This window comes from Rhopalosiphum padi, chromosome 2, assembly GCF_020882245.1.
Source record: "Rhopalosiphum padi isolate XX-2018 chromosome 2, ASM2088224v1, whole genome shotgun sequence".
NCBI classification, from domain to species: domain Eukaryota; kingdom Metazoa; phylum Arthropoda; class Insecta; order Hemiptera; family Aphididae; genus Rhopalosiphum; species Rhopalosiphum padi.
In genome coordinates, this window is record NC_083598.1 from 47,335,670 (window position 1) to 47,347,563 (window position 11,894).

Consider the following 11,894-nt stretch of genomic DNA (forward strand, 5'->3'; position numbering starts at 1 on the left):
AGCATTTATAAAAATAGAAACAAATGAACGAACAGTTCATTAAAGTTATACGTTTATAAGTAGGTATTTAAAGTTATGAATTAGGTATGAGTAATATACGAGTACCTACAAATATTTTACGATTTTGTCATTAGAAAAATTAAAAACATAAAAAATTCTAATTTGAGATAATATCACAAATGTTGTTTTTAATTACTTAAGATTCTGCAAAATAAATATTCTCAAAAACGTTAGTTTTTTTTGAGAAAATAAGTGCTTACCATTTACCAATTACCTTTAAAATAGTTACTTTATTGCATATTATTATTATGATAATAAAATTGAATCAATTTATGATAGTAGGTTAGGTATAACCAATTACATTTGTTTGAATTTACTGCAATTAAATCTAAAGAATAATAATAATATTTAACTTAATCAGTATATTTTCAAGTGTATTATATTATTTTATTAAGTGTAACAAAATTTTAAAAAAAAGATACAATATAATTTGAGTTAATAATCCCGAATCCGTAGACCATTTAATATGTAAATTAGTCGACGATAACGTATAGTTATATAAATTAAAAAATTAATGGCTTGTAGCCGTTGTTGATAATCTGAAATATTTGATTTGGACCGTACATCGCATCATGTTCTATAGTATATTTGTCTATCGCAATTTTTCTGCAATAAAATAAAACATTAATTTAGAATACTTATCACTATACTAAGGTTATAGTGTAAATGAATTTAACAAATTTTTTGTTGTAGTCGTGCATTAGTGCACGATGCATATACTTTGCAAAATCAATTATAAATTCATTTGGTACGATTTATTATGATAATTATACCGTTAAATTACATTTTATTTTAGATATTTTTATTCTTAGTTATATAAACGTATTTTTTGTTTTTAATATATATATTTTTTTATAATATAAGTCATTTTTGTACATTGTGGGTATGTAATTTTATTTAATTTATTTTTAAATTGTAGATTTCAAAGAAAATACATAATATACTAAAACAACAAGTGTTTATATTCACGTCATTAAAATGATACATACTTTTACATACGTAAGACTTATTAACGAATATTAAACGTGTTGTTAAATGTTAATAATATAAATATAGGGTTAAAGTTAAATCGTCTTCTTTTACCTATTGCATTTATGGTTTAAAAACAATGATTTTTAACGTACCTATCTAATTAATTTAAATAATAATTATTAAGAGTTATAGGCATACTGACCATTACCGCCGATATGGGCCAATAATTGTTGTAAATTTGTTGGAAAAACTTTACAGCCTTCAATCCGCATAGTGTACGAATTTTAACGTAATATGACCGTAAAAAGTTTGTCAAATTTCTGTAAAAATCATGATCATTCAACAGAATACATATTATTTAAAAATATTGATTGTACGAAAAAAACAATTCATTTGTATTATTTTAATAGAGTATAATATACATTAAACTAAATCTCACTGGCATTTCTCGGGGTTCAGGTCATGTAATAACTGAAACTCTACTTGATCCATTTTTAGTTTATCTTGTATGTCTTTGTCTGTCGTCAGTTTATCTTGCTCGTCCCTGTTTATTATCTTCGATTGATATTTCAACTTTTGCTGTACTAGATTCTGTAGCCATTGTTTGCGCAGTACTTCGGTTTGTACGTCGCGGTCGTCTTCTGCCATATTCAAACATGCCAGGTGTTCTAGAAATTCTAACAACAATATTTAAAATTAAAACACTTCTGATAAGATAATATTATGCAAGATTGGAAAGTTGGACCACTAATGATTTATCAGACGTTTTATCGTCGGTATAGCGAAAATGAAAACATCGTCGAAAAATTAATTTTATGAAACTCTAGCAGTCTAGCCTATATTCAGGGCCTAATTAAGGAGTTGGTCGCCAGTAGGCTAGGATTGATTTGGCACCCTAGTATAATTAAAAAAATATTTTGTGGCGACCCCAATTTAACATTGGCCGATTGGCGCCCTAGGCTGTTGGACTCAGCCTATTGGTTAATCAGGCCCTGCCTATATTATACATTGTATTGGATCAACGATAGAACCATTTTATCTATCTGTCGTATAATAAGTTAGATTAGATTGTATTCCATACTCATTACTAATACGAGTAGTTATATTTATTCCATCCGTGATTGCAGGTATACTTATAAGTTATAATATACCTAGTAATATTCCTATATGTTTATATAATATATATACGCGCGCACGTGTGTTTGTGAGTGTGTGTGTGTGTGTGTGTGTGTGTGTGTGTGTGTGTGTGTGTGTATAAACAACTATACCACACAACTATATTAGTTACTGCCAATAAGTAGGCCATAGTCATTAAACATAACTAAGCAAGTATAAATATTAATTATATATATATATTTGATATTATTAAGCATTATATATAATAATTAATATATATTATTATATAGGTATAAGTCGTATAACGACAAAATAATATTACAATATTGTATTTCATAGCTCTAAATAATTTTCTATATTTACGTATGTCAGGGCAGAAAAATCGGGACATTTGTACGGGCCTCGCGCATTAAAGGGCCTCGCGTTTTTAATTACACTTATGTCCTATAGAGCCTATAGTATAGGCTATAGTTGACTATAGTTGTTGATTAAATAAGTTTTGCCAAAGGCTTCGCAAAAGGTAGCGTCGTCCCTGACGTATGTAATATGATAAGTTAATATTTTTGAGCTTTTTTTAAATTATTATTACACTATTAATGTCTAAACATACCTTGCTTGTAAGGTCGGTCTTTGGTACAGAGAATACTGAAGTTATCTTCCTGTGGTGGCATATTCAACAACAATATATATTTCTTTACAAAAGTCATATTTGCAAAACAATTATTATAATACGAGTTTACACACTTAGAGAACCGTTCCACAATATTGAATCTGTTTTTGACAAACCACAAACTCAAAATGACAAATTAACAATAAAATCAGTGCATTAAATCAGATAATTACATATAGGTAAGCCGTAAGGTACAGTATTATAATAGGGAATAGGGATGTTATTACATTTTATATTAGCATAGTGCTATAGTATAATAATAACTGACACTATAAAGCAGCACAGAGTACTAACTGCCGACGACCAGTCAACATGATTATTTATTTTAATTTAAAATTATAGCGGATGTACCAAAACAATTATAATAACTTGGCTACGACAATGCCATAACGAAAGTTTGTAACAATCAATAATTTTTTAATGACAACTTTATTATTATACACAACTACTTTTTGTATAAATTATACAATATTATGGTTATACAATTAATATACTTTGTATAGGATAAGGTAATATATACATTTTAACTATTAAAATAAGAACTGTTAACTAAATCAGTAAGCAGGCGTAGGTTCGGAATACTTTTAATATGAGTGGAGAATGACTATTGTAAAATAAATATTTTTTTTTGATTCAAACTTAAAACTGTAATAACAATAATTAAATGTAAAAATCTATAGATGCTTATAATTGATTGAAAATATTTGACAGTTTTTATAGTAGATTATTATAGAAAAAAATTAAAATATGGGTTCTTAAAAGTTATCATTCACGAATTTGATTTACTACTTAATCAATAATTTTTGAGCACTGCTACAAAAAAACATTCTACTTAAAAATTTGTTTACAGAAAAGTATATTTAATTTTGAAATTAATTTATTTTGTTAAAGTATTCATTGTAATAATATAGTTTTTACCAGTTAATTTGAAAAAATAATACTTAAAGAAGAATTATTTTTATATATGATTATAAGTTATAACTATAATTAAAAATAATGAATCATTTGGTGTTAAATAAATTACACTGTAAACAATGATTTTAAATAAACAAATAAATAATCATTAATTTAATAATCTAGTTTACACTGCAGTCTGTAAAGTATTATAATTTCCTAAATCCCTATAGTTAGTGTGGAATAAGAAGGAATAATAATAAATTGATTATTATAATTATAATTAATACGTTTTTATAACAATACGTTTATATTTACTTATATTATTTCAAATTTTTTAAGTTGCACTATATGTAACAGATTAATACCTAATTAAAACAAAATTAATAAACTTCTTTTCAACTGAGTTATTTTGGTTATTTTTCCATAGTATATGTCTTAAAATTTTAGTTAGTACTAAAAGTTATTATAATTAATTAACTTAACGTTCTTAATGGTGATTGATGACTAACAAATATAACTAGTTATTTATCTCAATAATTTGCTAATCTTTAGAATTTAGATATATTATAGTATTATTATTTTTATAGTTCAATAATATACTGACGGACAATAGTAGTGGTCTGAATATTCGTAATTATCAATGTTATCAATAATTTCTTTCATAAAATATTTAAATTTAGGCGAGCTACTGCAGTTGCCCTTTAAATCGCTCTCTTCGCAAATCCATTCATTCTTAATCTCATCGGATCTTGCCAACGCCACTAATGTCATCAAAATAGCTGTGGACATGTCAGAAGAACAACAACCCAATTTTATTAAATATATCATGAAAAATACTGTATACTTATAGAGTTATAGCATAACAATATAGATGAATTTTAAATTTGACCATGGTTGTGTAATTGTGTTATAATTTTGTAAGAATAAAAATATGTATTTTAATAAAATAGCACTCACTGATTACAAAGAATAGTTTCAGCATTTCTGTAACATAACATAACATTATAATATAATATAATATATTTAGAACTGTTTTATTTCACTCGTTTGAGTTTTCACACTTCTATTAACTATTTAACTAATATATTAGTTTCATATAAAACCAAAATATATTTTTTGTGTGTTTAAAAATTAATCATGCACTTTTTAACTCGTACGATTGCATATAAATGCAGCGTTTATATATTATTGTGTGACACAAATGATAGGTATCGCGTAAAAGTGAACATATCCCTACCATTATTTAGTTATGTGAAATTTGACAGGCTCATTTGTATATAGGGTGATATACTAAACATGCTCATCCCCTATTTTTATTTTAGTAATGATTTATTTAAGTTAATTTTTTAATGTATCCCAAAGACCAAATTTTCAAATCCTTAAATTTGTTTGTAATATTCAAGGAGCGTAACGTAGTGATACAAACTTCTGTTTTCCAAGTGAGATCCTCTTTTTTTACTGTATATTAGTTAGTGGATAATTTGTTTGATCATTTTTATGTACCTAATTTAAAACTTGAACAAGTACTTTTTCGGTTATTAAAATGTTTATACTAAGGATACTATTATATTATTATAATAGTCTTTAAGATTTTACGTATGTATAAATAGATATATAATACATTTAATATTTATTATACTTGAAGCATTTTTATAGTTATAAATAATGATATAATATAATTATTAAAATTTTGAAAACTAAGCTATCTTCTGTATCTTTTAAACTCATATTTTATCATGAACGATGGACTTATTATATCCTTAGTATACAAAGTTAAATCACTCAAAAATTAATCGTACGAATTTTAATTTTAATTTTGGTACGTTAAATTTTTCAAAAAGAATTATCAATTATAAATTAAATAATTTAAACAGTTTAAAGGGAGATTCTCGTTTGAAAACAGAAGCTTATATCTTCATAAGACACTCCTTAAGTAGTAAAAATATATTGAGGATTTAAAAATTATGGTCTTTAAGTATAATTTAAAATTGTATACATCAGATTTTGAATGACCGCAATATTTACGAAAAAGGGAATGAGTATGCTAGATGAATCACTCCGTAGTCCGTATACTAAACAATGAATATTTCAATATATCTTAATGCAAAAATACTAAAATTGTTTATATATAAAATGTAAAGTTTAACTTTTAAGCCTATGATCAACTCGTATACCCACTTATACGTACAGTTAAATATTATATAGTTTTCAATAAGCATAGAAATATATTTGGGACAATTTTTACTATCATTTATTCTAAGTCGAAGACATGTTTTATAATAATTATGTTTAGTTAATAAATAATAAGTTGTATTTTTTCTGTTAAAATATAGTAAACAATATTACCATTATAGGTTTTTATATTCCTGTTAATTTATATATTTATTATCTTGTAATACATATAGACATATAGTATAATACATAATATGTATATAATTTTAGTGTTGTCATACAATTAATTTTATTATCATAAACAAATAAATACATTTATGACAATTGACGATCAACAGTTTAGTACAATAAATCAATCAATAATAAAAAGCTTACCAAAATAATAACCTTAATAAAAACGTACAAGTAAAGTAATACTTTTACTAATAAAAAAATAGATATAATGTTTCTTACTTATGATTGCTACAGTGATCTGTAAAAGGTGTAAATAATCTGCTAAATAAAGTACCGGATAAGTATGTAACTATATTATTACAATTATATTGTGCAAAATCGAATAGAAATGTATAATAATTAACTGAGGAAAGAATCCAATCTATCCCGCAAGTACTCACGATCAAAAAGATTCTAATAATTTTGGTTTTTCACCGACCACTTTTATTATGACCAGTTTATCAGCAGATCAATGTGGTGGGGCAGGTCGATGTATCATTCCTAAAAACAAAATTATTTTATTATTATTATTACGGATATGTTATACGAACACATTTTAAATTTAGAGCGGGGCAATGATAAATTATGAATGTTACAATTTTATAATGATGTATGTATTTAATTATTTTTATTTTTGTGTCTGTCACCTTTTAGGTTTTGTAAGAAATTGAATTCAGTTTATACTTAAAAGTTTAAAGGGTTGAAAGTAAAAAAGTTCATAATACTTACAAAATAACTAAGAAATGCAAACAAAAAAAAAAAACAAGGAAAAACAGAAATTTAAATATTATTGAAGAATCTTAACTTTATAGATACTGATTATAGTTTTTCATATATGTTTAAATTTTGAGAATATTTTACTTTTTTAGAGTTCTTCTTTAAATTTTCTTTTAGTTTTTTCCTCTATTAATGTTGATAAAAATTGTTTTGTAAAGCTTGAAAACACAAGTATTCACATTAATTGTAAATTTACAAATTAAAATACATAGATAATCATAATATTTTTTTTCATATTCTTTTAAAGTTAACATTTTGATGAAATTCGTCAATATTGTGAAAAAAAAATAGATTATTTTGTGGTTAGAAATTCAGAAACAATTTTCTTTTAAAATTTTAAAATATAATAAAATATTCTTCATAAGTATTTCTACAAAAAAAATTACCAAAACGTACCAAGTGTTTGAAGTTTAAATGTATACATTTGATATTAACTCGTAAAATAATTATTTCTCGCAATCGATTTTTATATTTTCTTGCAATTTAAAAATATTATTCTTTGGTATTTGAATCTCTTAACTTATACTATAATATTTTATACTCATAATAATTACATTTTAAAATTTAACGTTTCCCTCCAAAATTGATTCAACCTACTGTACCACTAAAACCTATAGTAAGATAAATTACGCAAAACCTGCAGTTTTTGACAAAAGCAATTTCATTTTTATATTATAATTCAAAAATGAGTAACCATTAACCACTTAGAGAGTTGAAACATCCACCAAATATTTATCTATAGGTATCGGCATTTTTTAGTAATGATAATTTTTTGGCTCATTTAAGACTTCTTTTTTTAGATTTATAAATAATAACATTTTTATTTGTTATAAATTATTATAATAACAAACCTTGAATATACATTACAATTTTTCATAGGTTGTTTTCACAGCAATGAAAAAAATATCTATGTTTATATATGTTTATAAGCATAAGTATGAGTTTCAAATTTAAATAAAATCACGAACGTTTGAAATTACCTTGTAAATAGTTATAAATTCATAAAATGTTCAATCTCAATCTCAATAGTTTAAGATTGAAAATGTAATACAAGGATAAGAACCTTCAAAAATTTGTTTTTGGTAATCAAAATATACTAAAAATATTTTAGCACAAGCTTAGATTTTTTATCGAAAGACATTTGAAGTATTAATTTTAACGAAATTGGATATTTAAATGAACATGTTTAAAAATTTTAGTTATTGAATGTTGTAATTAAAAATATATCAATATCATATAGGGGTTTGAAACTTTTCATCACAATACCTATAACACTTATATTATTATTTTCTATTTACACAATGAAATTGTTTAATTGCTCACCAGTTGGCTCATATTATTATAATATTATTGTAATGGATTTTCAGCGCCATATAATCATATCGAATCTGGCGCTGTAAGTCTAATCTGAGTCCGATAACTGTAAATAATTGTATACTGAACGTGTATGCATTTTTATATAGTTAATGTTAATAATTTAGAGTGTTTGGATAAGGGGCGATAGGGTGAGATATTATTCGACGGTCATAGAATGCGAGAAAGTGCCAAGGTCGTAATATTTGGTAACAAACACGATTTATCGTAGACGTGTACGATATTATATTTTAATATTTTATTATGTTTGGTAAAGATTATTATATGATTATTATATATACGCACTAGGTACAACGCAAAAAAAAAAATGAACGCTGGTTAAATACTCATATTTTAACGAGAAACATTTATTTTCTTATATTAATCACTACTCTATCATAATATATCGAGTATTTATAGTGAATAGTGAAATATAAAGGATAATTGATCTAATGATTTAGTGATTTGACCATCAATAATTTATGATTTTCGTAGGCTTATCTGCATGATTTGTTTTATACAATAATGATAAGATGTGTAGATTTACACGAGTTAGAGACAATTTGAAAATAATTATTGACAAAAAATGTATTTTTTTAAATTAGGTTAGATTGATCAAAATGGACCAGAATGCACTAGCTAGTATGTTGACCTTTGTTTTCTTTCCACTTTATAAAAATTCTTAGTTTTTGAATAAAAACATTTTAGGCTATTTTTTTATTTTTTTAAGTATTGAATAACATGACAGTTATAACTGGTGACGATTTAGAACCCGTATTTATATATATTAGTTAAAAAAAAAAATACTTTTATAATTTTAAAATAGTGATTTATATAACACTGTATCAATTAGTAGAATTGTAATAAAATTTGTTTTTGTAGAATTCATATAAATATACATTGTATAGACAATGTAACAGTTTCTACAATATCTCAATATTCAATATTAAGCACAAAATATAGTGTTAAGAATATTTTGTTAAACCAAATACATGAAAATAATCAAAAAAATGCTTATTCTATAATTTACTGTTTCAACCCTACTATATCATATGGTCGTACTTGTATCATCCGGGTTCGAAGATTTTTCCATTTCAAGTATAAATATAAAATATATGTATTATGAGTTATAAAAAATTCACATTTTTCATTTTTATCCTAATCAACCACATTAAAAATAACCAGCCTCCCTCTTTTTTAATGTGCGACTCAGCTCATCTGACCCTAAAGTTTCAAGTTCTTTCGGAAATGTTTTTGAAAAAAAAATTATAATTTGAATATGTATTTTAATCGTATTACTAAAACTCTTGAAAAAGTGTAGGTATTACCTACTCCACCTATAATAACCTATACTTATAGGATTATGTACTATCTTATAATTATTATATATTATAATACCTATGGGAGCTCTGCTACTATCTTATAAGCAATATATTTATAATAGTTATTGACTATTAATATTATTATATTTATTATTTATTACTTATATTATATTTAGGATTTTTTATTAGTCAATTATCCTAGCCCGAGTGCATGTATTTGACATTATTGCATGTTTCGTATAGAAACATTTTATTATGAATTTATGAGTATTACCGTCAAAAATTAATATTAAACAATAATTATTAATAAATATATGAATTTAAAATTATTTTATTTTGTAGCTTTCAATTTACAGTTTTATTTATTTTCTAATTAACTAATTTTTTAACTTTTAATATAGGCAGTGGCACAACTTGGGGGTGGGGGTGGGGGGGTGCATAAAGGTCTTTAGCACCCCTGATTTTTTATATCTAATTATTTTAGTGAAATAACATCAATTGATAAACTGTCAAAGTGTCATAAGTGTCAACAGTTTTAGTATCCCACGTTTTAGAGGTCTAGTTGCGCCAATGAATGTAGGTACAAACTTAGTTTTTACTTGTATATAAATTAGTTTATTACAATATACAGTTTGCAGTTTGCAATGTATTTATATAATCAACTTACAAAGTTATTAATGTTTAACTGCTATTATTATTCTAGTAACATTTGTTTTACAAAATTTTAAAATTATAGAAAATATATAACTTTTTAGAATAAAAAAATATTTATTTATCTGTTACAGTAGTTTATTTATATTCTTCGCATATAAGCACGTATTTGGTGGTTTGTAAAAAAAACATGTTTCGTGACAGCTGATTGGTTTCTGACTAGTTCTTATCGATATCGATATTCAAGTTAATGCGGAAATAACTAGTCAAATCTCGATTTAAATTTTCTAAGATAATATCTTATTAGAGACTTTCTAGTTCTCTATTATCAAATCAATTCTGCAGAAAAAACATGCGCTATCTAGGTCAAGTATAAGGACAGTAAATATTGATTGTTATTACTAATGAGTTATTTATTTGTAATTATTAGGGCTAGGGACTTCATGCCTTAAAAAAACTTCAAATATTCATGTATTTATGTCCTAAAGAATCACTAAATATGCTTCTCAAAAAAGTATATTTGTAATAAATAATAATTATATTTGTAGATATGATACATAAATAGATAAATTTGATTAATTATCTGAGATAATTATTTTTCTTTTTTCATATTTGTTTTCTTCTTACATTGAGTTTTATTTTAAAACAAAAAATGTTTAAATTTTTTTTAAAAACTACTTAAATTGAATACATTTGTATATTTTTAATGTAGTACCAATTAGTAATTACCTTGAGCATTACATTGAACTATTAGATATTTTCTCAAGTTGGGATTTAAAAACTTATCCATTCATATAAATAATTATTAATTGCCAATATGCACAATGCACTTATAAATAAAAAATGGTCAAATATGTAAAATATGCAACTATACATTTTAAATATAAAATTATAAACTCGTATTGTTATGAAACAAATTTCTATATTACTTAGCTATGTTTTAAATGATTATTTAAAAACATTCAAACTCCTAGAAGTCCCGAGTAATAATTTTATAATAAATCGTTGAAGTGACCAAAAAAATAAAGGCTAATATTATAAGAAGCGCAATACACTGCATCAGTACAACTACTCAATCAAATGGTTCTTAATTAATGGTTCCCTCGATTGATTATTAATTTTGGATAAAATTTTAATTTATAAACCAACATAATAAGTATATAATCGTGTATTGAGTAAATACACACTACACACTAAAAATTGTGTAATTCGTACTAAATAGGTACATAGGTATGTATATTTCCGTCATATTATTATAGCTATTGGTAGTTAAGCTCTGACGATGCGATGATGGTAGTCTATACAATATATAGTCGATAAAATCTATAATTAAAAAAACGTTATATTAATCATCACCATAAAAATAGAAAATAGTAAAATTGATTTTAAATAACCAATATTGTGATTAACTAAATATTAATGTCAATGCGCTTTAATAAGTCACGTTATTTTTTTTTTAAATACATTAAATCTTGAAATTATTGAACCCTATGTCGGACTTAAAATTTTGTAATCGTATAAAATAAAATATAAACAAAAATAGTACATACATACGTAACTAAAATAATATACTAATCAGAATCTAATGAGTCGATAAAACTTTAATTTGTATATGCACGCATTATACATATTATTGATGTCAAATTTAATTGTTTAATTGTTTTAAATTTTTAATAGTAAATAATTATGTA

General features: G+C 24.3%; 1 protein-coding gene across 1 annotated transcript; it reads right to left on the reverse strand.

Moving 5' to 3' along the window:
• Positions 1–400: 400 nt before the first annotated feature.
• Positions 401–6,494, reverse strand: LOC132921076 (uncharacterized). The gene is made up of 7 exons (XM_060983906.1): positions 6,341–6,494; positions 4,673–4,699; positions 4,320–4,494; positions 2,759–2,919; positions 1,472–1,709; positions 1,235–1,352; positions 401–666 (listed from the first exon to the last, which is right to left on the reverse strand). Exons 2-7 carry the CDS (start codon positions 4,695–4,697, stop codon positions 631–633), a joined length of 753 nt encoding a protein of 250 aa, XP_060839889.1. The 5' UTR covers positions 4,698–4,699; positions 6,341–6,494; the 3' UTR covers positions 401–630.
• Between the last annotated feature and the right edge of the window lie 5,400 nt (positions 6,495–11,894).